This window comes from Hirundo rustica, chromosome 19 (assembly GCF_015227805.2).
Source record: "Hirundo rustica isolate bHirRus1 chromosome 19, bHirRus1.pri.v3, whole genome shotgun sequence".
NCBI lineage: Eukaryota > Metazoa > Chordata > Aves > Passeriformes > Hirundinidae > Hirundo > Hirundo rustica.
The window spans coordinates 4907457-4924217 of NC_053468.1; the positions used below are offsets into that span (position 1 = coordinate 4907457).

At 41.1% G+C, this 16761-nt stretch overlaps 1 protein-coding gene across 2 annotated transcripts; it reads left to right on the plus strand.

The window, feature by feature from the left end:
* The first annotated feature begins 48 nt into the window (after positions 1-48).
* INPP5K (inositol polyphosphate-5-phosphatase K) lies at positions 49-15149 on the plus strand. Of its 2 annotated transcripts, XM_040082405.1 has the most exons (13): positions 49-181; positions 2253-2360; positions 2961-3069; positions 5572-5688; positions 5994-6166; positions 6758-6869; positions 7381-7490; positions 8049-8075; positions 9760-9952; positions 10198-10335; positions 10806-10889; positions 11548-11652; positions 12670-15149. In XM_040082405.1, the coding sequence occupies exons 1-13, from the start codon at positions 147-149 to the stop codon at positions 12784-12786; spliced, it is 1428 nt and encodes a 475-aa protein (XP_039938339.1). In that variant the 5' UTR covers positions 49-146; the 3' UTR covers positions 12787-15149. The 2 variants fall into 2 exon arrangements, with proteins under 2 accessions (XP_039938339.1, XP_039938340.1); XM_040082406.1 differs by lacking the exon at positions 8049-8075.
* The last annotated feature ends 1612 nt before the right edge of the window (positions 15150-16761 follow it).

A 16761-nucleotide genomic window follows, 5' to 3' on the forward strand; every position in this document is an offset into this window, starting at 1 on the left:
GCCCCCGCCGCGCGCGGCGATGGGCGCAGGGCGCTGAGGGCGGCGCGGAGGCCGCGGCCGGGCCGGGCCGTGTGAGGGGAGCGCGGGCGGCTCCGCCGGCCCCTTCCCCGTCCTTCGGGCAGCGCTTCCCTGCGGGAACGCCGGGCATGGAGACCGCGGGCCTTCCCACCAAGGGGTTGATGTGAGTGGGCATCCGCGGGGCGCGGGTCTGAGGGCGGCTCCCAAAAGTGGCCCCAAGCGGTTACGTAAATCGGCGAGAATTAGCGAAACTTGTGTGCGTGCTTATTAGCGGGGAGTTACAGAAATTGGCGGCGTTGCGTAGTCATATGAAATAGAGGAGAAAAGCTGATTTTCTGGCACTGGGAGTGGTTCAGGAAAGCTTATGGGGCATTTCTGGGTGTTTGGGACTTCCCGGAGCTCTGTTTATGTGTAATGAGGGCGGGAGCATCTGCACTGTTGTCAGGGACCGGGTGTCTCGAACTTGTCACTTTCAGGGAGGAGGGAGGAGCTCGAGTAAATATTGAGCTTCTGCTTTTACGGTGTTTTTACAATGTGTCTTCACTCCGTGTCCAGTCTGGGCTCGATTCCCTACAGAAACCTGCTTAGGTGGGATTTGGGTAACAGCCTGTGACAGGAAAATTTAAACAAACCAACCAACGAGCTGAACTATCAGAGCTCAAACATCTCAAAAATCCTCTGAAGGGTTTATTATGAGCACTGTGACCCTGAGAAATTCTCCGCTATTGAGTCATTTGAGAATTAGCAGTGGTGATGCTAAATAATTACTTCAGTAGGTTGCTTGTATTTAGGACAGGGTTTGTCTTTACCTCTGAGATCTGTTTTTTATCAGTGCTGTGGTCACTGGGCACCTTGAGGAATTGAATTTCCTTCAGTAATGACTGATGGCTTCAACATTGTTTCAGTTTTGTTTGATCAGGTAATTGTCTTTCAAAATTAGCAACTGGAGAGTGTTCCCAAGTGCTACATCTCCGCTGGCAGAATTAGATCTGCAGCCTACCTACATTTTCTTCCCTAGAAATTTGCTTTGCAATAGCTTTTAGGTGACTTCAGCGTAGTCTTACAGACATACACTGTTAATGAGAGAAATTATGGATCATTTTAATCTGTTATGCAAAGTCGTTTTACAGCTTTTCCTCGTACATTGTGTATAGCCTTGAGCAGGCAATTGATTGTGGGTTAAAAACACAGCCTTAATAATGAGTGTATTGGTGGAATTCACTAATTATCAGTGTTTATAAGGTCATTATAGAACCCTGAGATGGATGAAAAATCATTATTTTTTTAAGCCTGTCATGTAACAAGACTGACAGTAAAGTGAATCTCTTTTTGGTACTGAAATTACCATTTTGTAAAGAAACAACAGGTGAGTGCTGTGATGCGAATGTCGAGAGGAAGAGTGGCCTTGCTTGGTTCTGATCAGAACTTTGAATGTTTGGGAGGTGGAGACTACATTTCTCCTTGCCTACAGACAGGCACATGATCGATTCAAATCAGCAATTAATTCTTTTAAACCTTGAGCTCGCCGAATTAGCCACATTAAATCTATTATGAAAAAACCCAATTCACTGTGCGTGGTAGGATGTGATTGCAGCTTTTGTAACAACGCAGCGAGTGCGGTGGGAACGCCACAGTTTGGATTTTTCCCCCAGCATCACTGCACGTACATTTGTCCTTTTGTGTCGGAAGCAATGCTGAGCTCCACAGCATCTGGAAGACCCTTAGCAATCTCTTGATTTTAATGGACCAGTCCTTCGGGGCATAGCTTTAACTTGGAGCAGATGGCATCGCTGGGCAGCGAGGATGCCTTCCAGCATTCCGAGGGGCTCTCCCTGAACGATTTGGAGAGCCTGTCCAGCCTGCGCAGCCGCTCCGCCAGCATCAGCAGCACCAGCTCCAGCGGCCGAGTGCAGCTCCGGCACAGGATGGCACAGCTGATGGCCTGCGTGGAGGACATCAGCTCGGATGATGAGATCCACGACGAAGTGTCTCGCACTCTGGATGAAGCTTTCCTCATCTGGGGGAAAAAGCTGAAGGATAAGTGGCAAGAATTCAGGTTTTGCTCCCTCCGGCTCTTTTGTTCTCGTGGTGGCGTTGGGGCTCGTGTGTAGATTTCTCGTAGATGAGAAGTGACAGAAATTCCGTGGGGAAAATTTAGAGCGTTCTTAGAGTTGGTTGCCTGGCCACGTTTCAGTTTTGGCATTGGTTTTTGTGTGGTTTCTGTTTGTTTTTAGACTACACTTAGTTACCTGGAATGTGGGCACAGCTTCTCCCCCTCCCGATGTCACGAGTTTACTTCAGCTCAACTCGCTGGGCTCCACCACGGATATGTACGTTATAGGGTGAGTGATATTAAAGAACCTGCTCTGTGAGTTTATTGCAAAACTGCTGGGTCTCAGCGTGGTCTGTTTTGGGAGGACTGTGTGATGGGGATCACTGCTTGGGAGATGGTTTAACACTATTGCTGCCAGAGGGTGAACACTAACTTAGTCTAACTAACAGAGGACTAACTTAGAACAGAGATGATTTATAGCACCTGCTTCTACGTGGTGACAGAATATCTTCTTTCTGAACACGCAAAATCTTTGGGCTGCTGTTTTCTTTGTTAGTGTGTTCAATTTGATATGAAAGTTATTGGAAATTTAGCGTGTTTTAAGGGAATTAGTGCAAGATTGTTAGGCACAACCTGCCACATGTTTTCCAAACTGTGTTGAAATTCTGAAGTCCTGACAGGTTATTTATTATAACACATCTTGAGTCTGGCATTGTCTTAAACTCTATCTTCAGATGTATATTACCTCCTTTACTTTTGTTTTACTCAATCTGCGTGCGGGTTAAGCTGCTTGAATGAGAAATAAATTTCTGGGGTCTGTGTTCTGCAAAGTTCCTATGAATTTCGTCCAAACCAACTGGTGCAATGTAAGTAATTGTGATATATTCAGCTTACAGGAGGTGAATTCAAAAATCACGAATTTCCTGTCTGACTTGGCATTTGATGATCCATGGAGCATTTTTTTCATGACTGTCTTGTCTCCATTGGGATATATGAAGGTAAATATTTACATCTCTACTAAGTGCCACAGCGCTGAAGAAGAATGTCTTATTTTTTTTTTCCTCAGATTATCCATAAAAGATAAACCGATGGTGTTTTTGCAGGTGTCTGTCACTTCCATAGGTAGATGTATGTTAGAAGTGATTCCTCATCACACCCGTGTTTTCCTGTTTTTCATGTGATGTGAACTCATAGTGCACAGCTCATTTTCTGCATCCACAGTATCCTTATCTCTCCCTTGCTTGTAGAAAAGTTTTTTGCTCTGTGCAAAATTGGGAAACTGTATTGTGATGCTTTAATGTAGTTTTGCACTATAAATATCCCAAGCAATGGCAGTGATTTTCATTAAGATTGGTAAGGCTCCTTTATCTGTTTCTTTTTCCAGTTTGTTTGCAGGTGGAAAAAAACTGCATATGTGTAAAACAGGATTTTAGTAGGTATATATATTTACATGAGGACTTAATTTTTAGTTGAAGACCTATAAAATAGTGTGGGAATTTAAACGATAAGATTTGGGGGTAATACCGGGGACATAAGATCAGCTAAAGTACTGGCTATTTTAATAATGCCAACAATTAATGTAGGAAGATATCCTGAATTTCTCTAGTAAAGAGAAATGAAAAGCCTTTTGTAGTGTTTTTCTAATCCAAGCACTATTTCAGGCTGATTTTGCTGAGGTGATTTCATTATCTGCATGCTAATCAGACTCAGTAGTTGTGCTGTTCTTTTAATTGTAATTAAACAGAACAAAGGACCCATTGGAAATCACAAAAAGGAAAAAACCCACATTGTTCACTCTGGCCTAAGTCATTGCTGATAAAAATGCAAAATCTGGCCGTGGGCTGACATTCAGGCCCTGTACACACACAGTTAAAAGAATTCCTGCTGGCACGCCTGGCTGATTTTGAATTCTAATTTATAACTGAGGCAGTTTGGAGCACACTAATGAATGGATGCTGCCACCTAATGGCTTTCGGCAGGACTTGATTAGCTCTAATCAAAATGGGGAGCTGTCAGGCCGGGTCAAAATCAAACCAGGCAGCAAGGAAAGGTTATCCCAGGACTCAGCCAGGAATTTGGCTGAGCAGGAGAGGAGCAGTTACCCCTTGGCTGACCTGTGACGAGGTTTGGAGGGATAGGTGTCATCCTGGGGACATTCTGTCCCCTCAGTAACGGGGTCTGTTTTCAGGCTGTTCAATTGGTCACAGCCAATTCCTCCACCATCCACAGGATTGTGTTCCCTCTGTGCAAGGGCTCTGCTTGATTTGGCTTTGAGGATTGGTGGGACTGGTGCTGGTTCCAGCAGGGGAGGGGTCAGTGCCTTGTGATGTTCAGGACCTGTGGATGATCTTGAGAAATGTCTGGGGACTGGCCGCAGCAGAGTGAAATAAAGCAAATAAATAATAAAGAGACTGGAAGATCTCCGTACCTCATGAATGTAATTATGGAAAGGAGAATGCTGACTGCTAAAATATTTATGCATCGTTAGTAATTGCAGTCAGTTGTTTCAGCATCCTGTGAGGTATTTAGTTGGGTTCAAGGACAGTGAAAATGTTAAAATATATTCTGAGGTCATTTAATTGTGTAAGATAGGGAAACAAAGGAGGAATTCTGTTCTAAATTTTGGGCTGAATTTTTGTGCTTCGCCAGCAGCTGCATAGTCAATTTTATTCTAATGTGGTCTGTTTCTAAATTAATCCTGCATAAAATTGAACTACAGTTAATGTATTTCAATGTCTGTATTTTAAATTGAATCATTATCATTAAAACAAACACAATGAATTTTGTGTCTCATGCCAGGAACATTGTAAAGTCCATAAACGTTAAATGAAGGGCATCTTTATTAGACTTATTTCCACACACACAAACCAAAAAAACCCCAAACCACAAAAACTCCTTGTCTTATGTGCTCCCTAAGTGTTTGGTAAATCAGTTTTTACAGGCACTGCAGGCAAGAGTTTCTGCTGTTTGCAGCTCATTGTGTTTGCAGATGCCTGGAATTGACTGCTGTGCTTTTGAGGCATTTAATGGCATTTAGAATATTTAATGATCTGCTCAAGGGTGCTTCAGTTTGAAAATCTTGCTGCTGTTGGAGGACTTGTAGGTATGAGTTAGAAAGCTTTTAGGTGAAAAGTGAAGGATTTGGTCCTTCGTGAACAGGATCCTTAAAGACTGAAACAAAGCTGCTGAGGCAGAAGAAGAGTCTTTAAAGAGGTTTGGGCAGCTGCATGTTTTGAAGTTGACTTCAGATTGAAATATAATGTTAGAGCTATCAATTAGTTAGTTAGTTATCAATTAGCTGAGGAATTGATGAGATTTGTTTGTAAGGAACGTGTTTTTCACAGCACTGAAATGAGTCTGCATTTACTGTCACAGTATTGAGGCCAGGCTTGGCGAGGGAATTGCATGACTTCTGCTGTGGCCTTCTTCACTTAAAAGCTCCTGTGAAATAAACGCAAGGAACTCCTGGAATGACCTTTCCTTCTCTCCTATCTCCCCAGCTCTCCTCAGTTCGCATGCAGGGGTTGCTGCTCCTGATCTTTGTGAAGCACGTGCACCTTCCCTTCATCCGGGACATCCACACCCACTACACCCGCACAGGCCTCTATGGCTACTGGGTAAGGACTGCCTGAGGTACTGATGCTGCTGCGTGCCTCTCCATGGGTCCATGCTGGGACAGAGGACACGTGGGTTAATTAAAAATTAATTACCTAACAAGCAGACTCATTTGCTTGAACCTCGTGTACAGCACAGATCGTCATTTCAGATTTCAGTCTATTTGCCGATACGCAACTAGTCGTGTAGGAAGAAATGGTACTGGTTTAAATCTTAATTGCAAGGTTTCAAAAGTCACGGGTGGTGTTAGTTACCTTAGCAGGCATTGGGTGCAGGTTCAGGGGATGTTGTTCGTGTCCCATGCCAGGGGAACAAAGGAGGAGTCAGCATCCGCATGTCCCTCTTTGGGCACACGATCTGTTTCATGAACTGCCACTTGCCAGCTCACATGGAGAACACCGAGCAGCGACTGGATGACTTTGAGAAAATTCTGGAAATGCAGTTTGAAGGAGAGGGTATTCCAAGTCCCTTGGATCATAAGTGAGTTGTTCACTCAGTTCTGTGTTGTTATTATCTATTAGAGGGTAAACTCTTGCACTGAAGTTTGGATTTTTCATCCATCGTTTTATTTTAAATATCCCTTCAGCCTTGACCCTGAACCACTGGGAGGAAAAGCAGACTTGAAGGACAGATGTCTATTTACAAGACTGTTTTCTTCCAGTCTCAAATTACATTCATTTGTTAGCATATAGACTGTACATGTCATGCAGGAAAGCTTTAGATACTAAAGCCTGTTTATGCCAAAAATCCTTTAGTTTGCTGTTAAATGTTCAGAGATGTGAGACTTGGGAGAAGTTAATATTCCAGCAGTAATAAGCAACCAGCAAGAATGCAAGGGACTTAATTTACTATTTCAATTACTTCAATTTTTTTTGGTTTAGCAGCAGGTTGTCCCTGTGTGAGTTTATCTATAACTACTTAATTTTTGTTGTTTAAGCTGTTTGCATTAAGTAATAAAAGTGATTAGAGCACCTAATTAGTGTAACGGCTAATACTCTGTCAAATTCCTCCCTTGAGTTAGTAGATTCATACAAATCTTCCTTGTTTGATGCATTTTGGTTTGGTTTTAAGGGTTCTCTTCTGGTTTGGAGATCTAAACTTCCGGATAGCAGATTATGGGATACACTTTGTCAGAGAATCAATCAACAACAGGCGTTTCAATCTGCTCTGGGAAAAGGACCAGGTAGGTTGGCTCAGTCTCTTTGGGGGTTTGGTTTTGATGCACACAAACACGATGTAGAAGTTAAATTACACCTTGAGCTTCTCATTTCTGTTAAAGAACACAAACTCAGAGCAGTCATGAGGAAGAACATGAGGTGGTCATCAGCCCCAGTTAATTGCAAACCTTTTTTGCTTTTGTGCAGTTTCTTACTCATTTACAATGCTCATGTTTGACTGGAGAGTTCTTTGAACTTCATGTCTTCTCAGTTGTTCCTCACCTTTATCTCTTCTCTTCTCCCAAGAATTCTTTTTAGGAGAACCTTATTCTGGATTTTGTTTTGGGTAGAATTGCCTCTAAACTTTTAGATGGATTGTGTCAAGAGTTCTGGCTATAACAGAGGCCCTTCTGAATTTACCTTTCCAGTGTTGTACGGACTGCAGTGTTGGAATTCTTGGAAGATGCTTTCCCAATTATCCTTTAAGCTCTGATTTTGTAAAGCATAATCTTTAAAAGTTACTTTTTATTTCTGCAGTTAAATATGGCAAAAAAGAAGGAAGCATTTCTGAAGGAATTCAAAGAAGGTCCTCTGCTGTTTAAGCCCACCTACAAGTTTGACCTTTACTCAGAGGTCTATGACACAAGGTAAAAGATAAAATGAGTTTAGACGTGGGATATGAGAGTGGATGTGGTGCTTAAATATCACTTCAGTAGTCAGCAAACCTGAATTTCCTGAGTGTACTGAGGCTGTTGAGTTGTTCTGTTAGGCTTGGATTGATCAAATCTGAATAATATTTTTGGCTGAAGAAGCTGGGGTCTGCTGAGTGTATGGGGGAGGTAATGAAACAACCCAGCTGCCTTTTTGGAAAGACCAGAATAACAAAATAAATGAGCACTTGTTTAAGCTGCTTCTGTTTTGTTCTTTGCTACTAAAAGTGCTCGTTGGTTGTCAAAAAGGAGCAAAAGAATAATTTTTGGTCATTTTTGCTTCCCTTCTCTGCTTAAGCATTTCATTTGATATGCTGGTATTTGAAAATTAATGTATATTTGTCTTTATTGATTATTTTAAGTTGGAGTATCTTGCATTTCCAAAGTTTTTGTGTAATATTAAATATGTTTGTTAAGTATTAGTCTTATGTTTCCACAGAAGGATAAGTTCCTGTCCAAACAGGGTTTTGTACTGATCTTTTTCTTTACTTCCAGAGAACAGAAGTCCCTGTTTCGGTTTAAGTAAGAAGAGAGCTTTCTGAATTTTGTAGTTTTTTTTAAATATTTCAGAATCAAAACAAGGCTCCATCTGAGCTTTTGCTTTGATTTTTGTGAAATATTTGAAAATCAGATGACAGCTGATTTTCTTTAGGGATTTTGTTAACCTGTCTGAAATCTGCACTGTTATCTACTCTGCTGTTGCACCTAACATGGGAAGTTTATTCACATGGACCCAAAGACCTTTTGCTTCCTAATTGAATATAAAGGACATAATGGGACCAGCAGTAAATTCATCTAACAGAAAAGACTTAAAATAATCCAAACCTGGACATTTTACAGATAATTCATAGCCTGGTTGTCTATATTGGCTGATTTAGAGAACACAAAGTGTGGTTACACAACCTGTGTGCATTCTGCTGCTGTTCAAGCTACCAGACTTTGCTCAGATGGGGGTGACCAGCAGACCTCAAGGCAAGCATCCTGCAAAAGTTGCTTTTACTGAAGTCCACAGAATTTTATTTTTGATGCTCCTTCAGTGTGAATTCTGAGGGTTGGTTTCCCACCTAATCCCCCATTTTCTCTAAAACAGTGAGTGTTTTACCTCAAGCTGTTATTTTGGTGTTTTCCTGCACAGCAGAGCAGACATCTGGCATCTCCTGAAGATTTCTGTCGATTTATAGAATTACTGCAGTAAGTGGGATAAGAGCCCTCAGTCATTTCAAATCTTTCCACCTTATTAAAGGTGGGAAGGGGTAAAACAAAATATTGAATATTGATCTAAATGGCCTTGGTTTTGGTATTTAAAGTTATTAAACTGACAGTTTTCCTTACACATTCCTGCTTTTAACTTTTATAATCCAATCCAGTCCATTCTAATTCCTCTTCCATAGGGTATGATCTTTTCTCCATTTCAATTTGAAGTGATCCACCCATCCAGAGAGCTGCTGTTAAGCCTTCCTCCCACCACAGAGAGAGAACCACAGGGGGTTCATGTCTTCTGGTGTAATTGATAATGGTATAAAAGGAAACTCTGCATTGTGATAAGTTTGATGTATAGCACAGTTGCAGGCACAACTTCCCTTGATTATGGAATTTTGAAAGCCTGTTGTTACGAGACAGCAGTAGCTTGCAAACCTGAAATGCAGGCTGGTACAATTTAGAGGAACTTCTAAATAAAGCATTGCTGTGGCACCTGTGATTACCATAAGCTACCCAAGCTTGTCCTGTTCTTTGTTGTGAAAAGAAACTTGCTCTCAAATATTTTGAGTAATTTCAAACGTCGTTCAGACTCTTCCTACATATTCCTTGTTTTTACGCCCTCGTTTCTCAGAGTATCTGTACGTTTGGAGCCTGGGGCAGTTGCTGTGTTATCTCAATGTTCATGCATGTTTTTACAGGGTTTTAGGAGAAAGTATCATTTCCTGTAAGAAGCCAACTAACCCACTGAAATGTCCTTCTCCCCTTCATTTTACTCCTCTTTCAGAAAGCCCTGAAACTGATCTGTGCTGAATGGAGTTCAAATTAAGGAAACATTGGTTGTAAAACACATTAACAGAGCTGTAAAATGAAGCTTGAATATGATTGCCTCCTTTTATTAATATGTATCTCACAGTCTTTGAACTCTGAGTAGATTTTGCACAGCATTCTTAGCTTTTTGGCAACTTGTTTCTCTGCTCATTTCGCTTTTTACCTTATATTTTTGTAGTGAGAAGAAAAGAAAGCCAGCTTGGACTGATAGAATTCTGTGGAAAGTGAAAAATATCTATGAGGTTGCACCAAAAGAAGGCGAATTCCCTGAAGAAGAGAACTCAATTTCTGTTTCTCTGAGTAACTATATCAGTCACATGAGCTATGGCATCAGTGATCACAAACCTGTCACAGGAACTTTCAAGCTCGAGGTGTGCTGTCCCAGTTATGTTGTTGAAAAAAAGTTTGTTTTACTCAGTGTTGCCTTACAGCAGCTGATTTCCTAAACAGTAATCTGTGTTTCATTCTGATCATAGTGAAGGCAGCAAATTGCTTTCAGGTTATTTCCAGTCAGTTAAAGAGTCCCACTCTGCAGTTGTGGCAGAGAATAACTTGAAAAGAATAACTGAAAGAATAACAGGCTTGACTGAACTTAAACTCTTGGTTTTTTGTGTAGATGAAGCCTCTTGTCTTAGATCCCTTGGTCACACTGAATGCTGAGGGTGAGTGGAGCGCAGAGCACGATGTTCTCATCCGCTACTCTGCGGGGAGTGAATTCCCCAGCAGTGCTTGGGACTGGATTGGGCTCTTCCAGGTAATGCTCCCTCCTCGTGGCTCTTCAGCAGAGATGGGGAATATGACTGCAGGAGGTTGTTGGGAGTGATTCTTGCTAGTGAGGAGCTCTGTGAAATAGTTGTCCTTGATTCCATTAGTTTCTGTGTGCTGACAGTTTAGCTCTACAGCATGGGAGTTCTTCCACACCCTTTGAATTTTCTGCTAAGATAATCTGGTTGTTTATTGAAGTAAAATTGCAGAAGTGAGGTTGCAGAAGCTGTGGAAAGGAGTTTATGCAACAGAAATGACAAAAATAAAAGTCGAAGGGTGAGAGAACAGAGCAGTCCCGCCCTCTCAAAAACAAAAGATGTGTGGATGCCCCGAAAATGTTTTGATCCTAAGAGTGTTTTAATTACTTCATTGAAACAGTAAACATCTCTCACAACTTCATTTTTCATGCAGTATGGTTTTTGTTTCCAGGAAGCTGATGGTTTGTGTCTTTCTCTGCAGGTGACTTTCAGGCATGTGAAGGATTATGTTACTTATGCTTGGGTGGAAGACGATGAAATTTCTTCCAACAGAGACAGCAAACAAGTAAGTCAGTTGTATTTCTTTATAATGTAGCTTCTCCTAGAGTAGCATTGGAGGTCTGTTCTGTATCCTCTTCCCAGCTGAAGCTAATTTGGAACAATATTACTGTTTAAAATCCATCTTCCTAATTCTTCCTATTGAATGTTTTGATCCCTCTTTAAAAACCGCTGTCTGTTGCAAAGCCTTATAGTAATGATTACCTAGAGTGATTTAAACCAAACAACTAAAACTTACTTTGATGCAAATGCTCAATATGCAGAGATACTGATCGGAGCAAATAGGAGTTGAAATTGGGATCAGTGACTCCTGGGACAGAAGCAGACCAAGCTTGTGGATTGCTCTGCTGCTGCCGCCAGGAGGCAGCTCCGCTCCCTCTGCTGCTCCGTGGCTTTGTCCCTTCCCTTCCAACCACTCTGGGTCTCTTCTCCTTTGTCACTGAACCGAGCCAGCTTGCTGACACGGTGAAGGATATTCCTTCTCCTCCCTGATTTAATTTTCACATGGTTTCCTGAGTTATTTCTGTCCCCATCCGTTTTAGCTTACGTTTTAAAACGTGCTTATAAATAGCAAATACTGGTTTTGATGGTGACCTGAAGGGGTTTTTTTTGGTAAACTTCTTTTTCTGTGGAAATTGCTGATTGCCTGTTCTTATTCTTGCCAGGTTTACATGAGTGCTTCAGAAATACCTAGGATGGGAGGAGAATTTTTGCTTTGTTATTATAGCAATAACTTGCAGTCGATAGTTGGCATCAGTGAACCTTTTCAGGTAATACACCAGGGAGCATTGATTAATGTTGATATGATTTTATTTTTATTATTTCTTTTGTTTTCATATGCATCTGAACACAGCTGTGTTAATCCTTGGGAAGGTGGCAGAAGAAGGAATTTTAAAAAGGATATATCCTGGCTATAAAGAATTTGCTGATGTGCTGAAGGACTCTGAATAACTGTTACAGCATCACACAGCAGTGAAACAAGACAGGTTTCTCTCCCTCATTGTTCACTCTGGAACTTTAGGCTCCCTGTTAGGTCCCCAGTTTCTGTAAAGATGACAAATCAAGTGCTGCCAAAATTCTGGCAGGTTGTAAGTGAGCTCTCTGTGCTCCATTCAGTGATTTGCATCCGACTGTTTCCTGTAAATTGTCACTTGAATCTGAGAAGGATGGAACAGTTGGACTCAAGTTATTTCATTTACAGGCTCTGTTTAATTACTGCAAGCATGACTTAACCTGCCCAAACAAGATGAACTCACCAAGCATTGCTGCTTCTACACAAGCACTGTTTTTTCCAGAATAATTCTGTTTGTGCATAATTTTCCATGCTGTCATGGCTGTGCTCATGTGCTGGGGAACCACTGAAATAGGAGTTCTTCATTGTTGATGATGAAGATGAAGGGGTTTTAGAAGACTGTGAAACCTCAGTGCCTTAGGGAATATAATAATGAAAGTTCCTGGGCTGGCTGGTATCTCATTCCTATTTTACACTATTTTATATATATATATATATTTTAGGTGTTCTGTTCCTATTTTTTCTCTCTATGGGTGAGAAACATGGCAGAGTGGAGTATTTGTGTTGTTTCTGAGCTCAGTATCTATCAGACATTCTGCAGGATTGTTGTATTTAATGTTTTGATATCACTATAGTGGATTTTTACTAGATTTTTTTTAATCTTCCCAATTTTTAGCAAGCATGACGGCCTTCTTTATATAATGGTTTGGATAATACAGAACAACACAGTGCTTTTGAATTGTTAATTTGTTTTTTTATCCTGTTTTTCTCCTAGATTCAGCCTAGCCAAACACCAATAGAAAAGGATCTGCCAGAGGGAGAGAGCAGTTGGCTGCAGAAACCTGACAATCCAGTATCGGGTGGCAATTCTGAAAAAAGAAAGGGCATTTAATGGTCCAGCTTCAGCAGTCAGATGATTCTTTATGTCTTAGTGATTGTAAGCTTTTTGCTCTTAGAAGATGGAGTAAGACAGGTAGGATTGCTCAGAACCTTTGGAAGCTCGTAGAAGATAACTTATTGTGGAAATGGATATTTTTATTCTGGGGAGAGTAACTCTCTTGCACTGGATGAGAACTGTAAAATAGCACTTAAGGAATGCTGTATGTTTTCAGGTGATAGACATTTCTAATGCAATGATTTAACCTAAGGAGGTTGCAATGTTTGATAGGTTTTCAGGCTTGTTCCTTTCTTTGTAGAGGATGTTTTATTTACGATGCAATATTTACTATGCTGTAACCATTTAATGATTTCCAAATTTTGAGTTTAAATGAAGTTATTTAAAAATTATTTATTAGGTACAGCTAATTAGTTTGTTTTGAAATTTTATTTGACTTTCAAATGTAAGCTAATTACCTTTTGGGAAACACCAATGACAGCAGGTCACATCTGCTGACACACAAAACAAAATCTTTGGAGTGTGTAAAGTCTCCTTTGGTAGATCCTTCTCTTCATGCCTTACTGAGAACTCTTTGTAGGGTTTTCCATTTCTGATTCTTCCAAATTGAAATACATTTATCAAAATGCACTATTCCTGATTTTTCAAATTCTTCTTTTATAAAACAATTAAGCAATTTGCTTATTGCCTTTCTCCTCCTCATTAAAAATGGTAAAATAAACCCATTTTTATACCAGTCCCTGACTTGGAGCGAGCCAGGATCCCACAACTTGGGAAGGAAATTGCAGAAGTTGAGAAATGCTTTAGCACAGATGAGCAGCCCATGGTTGATGATTTGGTATAATCTTAAAAAATTTGTAAATCTCTTCACTTTATAGCAATCAGTCTGCAACTTTCTGTTTTTCTAGAGGTGCTCAGACCTTTCTGTATCCTGTGCGCTTGAGGGTGGAGATGGAATAAGGAATTTCCTGTACCTTTAGGAGCCTGAAAGGTAGTTAGCTTCTGAAAAGGTCTTGTTTCTTGAGGAGGAAATGGAGATCTTAGGAAAGGGCACCAACATTCCACAGAATCTCAGACTGCAGCGCTGGGACAGAGCACTTGGAGCCTCCCGTGTTCTGTGTCCACAGCTCCCTCCCAGGTGTGCTGAGCAGGGTTTAGTCACTCCTCCCTGGCACAGGGATAGAAAAGAGCAGATTGGGTTCAAGTGGAAGAGCGAGGGATGTTCATGCTGGAATTCTGCTTCAGAGCTGAGTGGATTTCTTTTTGCTGTTTTTCTCAAGGCCTTCTTTTTTTCGGGGTTGTTTTGAGATAGAAAGTTAACAGCTTGATAGGATATTTGTTTTGCTTTTATCATTCACTGTATAAAATCCTTTGAGGTCCAGGTGTCTTTGTGTCCTGTTGAAGCTCTGACATAGGTTTCTGGTTAGGTAGTTGCAGTGGGCTTTAGGAACACTTGGCCTCTGTAGGTTTTAGTTGTATCTCAGCTTGATGCTTGGTGTTGGGAACTGTTCCCAGTTGTGAGTAGTGAGGGCAGGTTCAGAGGATACTGCGTTCATTGCATGGATTAACGCTGCCTCGAGGTTTACAGTTTGTACATTCCTGTTACGCTTTGGAACCATATTAGAAACAGTTTTCCCATTTATACTGGTCTCCCAAGAATTTGTTTTGCACTGAATCTTTCAGATATGTGACTTCTCATGGCAATTAGGGCATCAGAAAAATCCCTGCTTTGAACTGCAGTACCTTCTGCAGTTCCTGAGTTGTGCTCTGTCTCTGGTTTCACTGGTGTAACTCTGACCGTTCTCCATGCAAGGAGATTCTGTGGAGAGCCCGAAGAACAGTGGGCTTTGAATTCCAGACCACAGCTGGAGATTTACTGTGGACCAAGATCCAGTTTCTTCTAAGCAGGGTGCATCCGCTGGGCAGGAGCAGCTCAGTGGGAGCCATGCAGCTTCTTTGCAGGGGCAAGACACTCGAGATCCTTTGTGTTTGTGGGAGCTGAGAACCCTCTCTCACTGGACACAGAAGCTGCATTTTGTAAATTGATCCTTTGAACCACGAGACTTCCCGGAAAATGCCCCCAGCAGCTGGAATTGGAACTGCTTGTGTGTAAGGAGGATGCTGCACAGAACTCTGCACTTCTCTCTTCAGTGTTATGCACACAGAGGCACTTTCGTTTACTACTGTTACCTATGGTAGCTTTTCAAACTATTCCATGACCTGTAATGATGCAATTTCTGATGAAATTTATCTTTTCTTAGAACACCTTTAATTGGATGTTATAATCACTGGAAATGTTTTTATACTCATGTGTTTTTCTTTTCATGTACCTCTAAAATAAATCCTGGCAGTGAAGTGTTGTGCATGGCCTCTATTAATTTGAGAAGGAACAGACTGGTTTGGGTGGGGAGGATTAAATTGTACCCTTTCTGCAAGGAGCTTGTTTTGGTCATGTTTAATGCACAGATGCTGATTTCCTTTTAGAAGGAAATCAGTTACAGCCTATGGTAGAGCTTGGGCTGCAAAAGAAGAGCAAGGACAAATCCTATTTTTCCTTTGGACAAAGGAGATTCATCTTCTTTTTCTCCCTATGTCAATGAATCCAGTATTAAATGCTCTTGTGGTTTTGCATTTTCTGTCCCTCTTCCCCATTGAGGTTTTGACACTTTCCTTGTAAAAATGCCCAGACCACTTGACATTGTTTCTTAATTTTTGAGAACAGGTTCTTCTAATTTCACTTTTTCACAGTGAATTTTTCAGGGTGTGATTTGAGGTGTCTTTTGCCTTTATGAAAGATCTGCTAAGTTACACTTCGTATTTTAAATTTTGTATATTTTAATATAAACTTGCACTCGATTTCCATCTAAGGATAGCTTTTCATAACTCCCTGCTGTTGGAGAATTAATTTTCAAATGAGAACTATATATCCCAAGGAATGTTGTCCAGTGTAGTCTCATTTAACTCCCATATATTTCTGATTGCTGGCTAAGCTCAGGATGTGCAGTATATCATTGCACACAGATAGTACAGCTCTGTGTAAACAGGAAATATTTCTAAGATGTCTTGCGTGTTTGTGAGACCCTAAAAATACGTTCTGATAAAGACCATTGTTTCTACTACCACTGCTTCCTTCTCTGCTCTTGGACGCTGAGTGACACTCAGATGAACTTGTCTCAATTAATATACTGCAGTGGAAAGGCCAGTTGGACAAAGCTGGAATTAGGTTTTCCTTGAGAGAGGAAATGATACCTTTTTTGAGAGCTCTGTGTTGCTAACAGGAAACTTCCTGTGGCCCTTTCTGCCCCTGGATTTAGGGATTGCTGTTTGAACGTGATTGACACGAAGCAATTTCTGTTTAATGCACAGTTACTCTGGAAAATGATCTGCTCAGAAACTGCCCTGAACTTGTTTAATTGCTTCACTTTGAGGAACATCATGGATCAGTGTTTGTACATCCCTCCTCCCTCGATTACAGTGGAAATTGTCATCTTCCACTTACAGGGTCTCTGCAATTAAAAAGAACATTGTGCAGCCTAGAAAGCAGCAAGAGAAATCTGTGTGGGAACAGCTGAACACAGGTTGGGAGAATTGCTGGAGTCAAACAGTGAAGTGTGAGATCTGGGAATGCAAACTGCCGAGAGGAAATGCAGAGGTGCAGGAAAAATCCAGGAAAGATGAACGTAGGCACCACAGAAGGATGAAAAACAGAATAGCAAATGCTTTAACCTGCTAACCATGCTTAGAAACTGGCAGTTCTCAAGTACAGACATCAGCTCTGGTAGGGAATGTTTCAGCATCATTTGTCAAATTCCAGTTGCAGTATAACTATGGTTTTACAGCTCAGGCTCATCAGAGACCGCACTGTGCTCCTCTGTGCCCTTTTTTATTTTGTTCTTTAAGTTTTTTGTTTCTCCAGCTGCTTTCTGCTGTCTTAACCTTTTTTTTGTCCTCTTACCACTCGCTTGTAGCCCT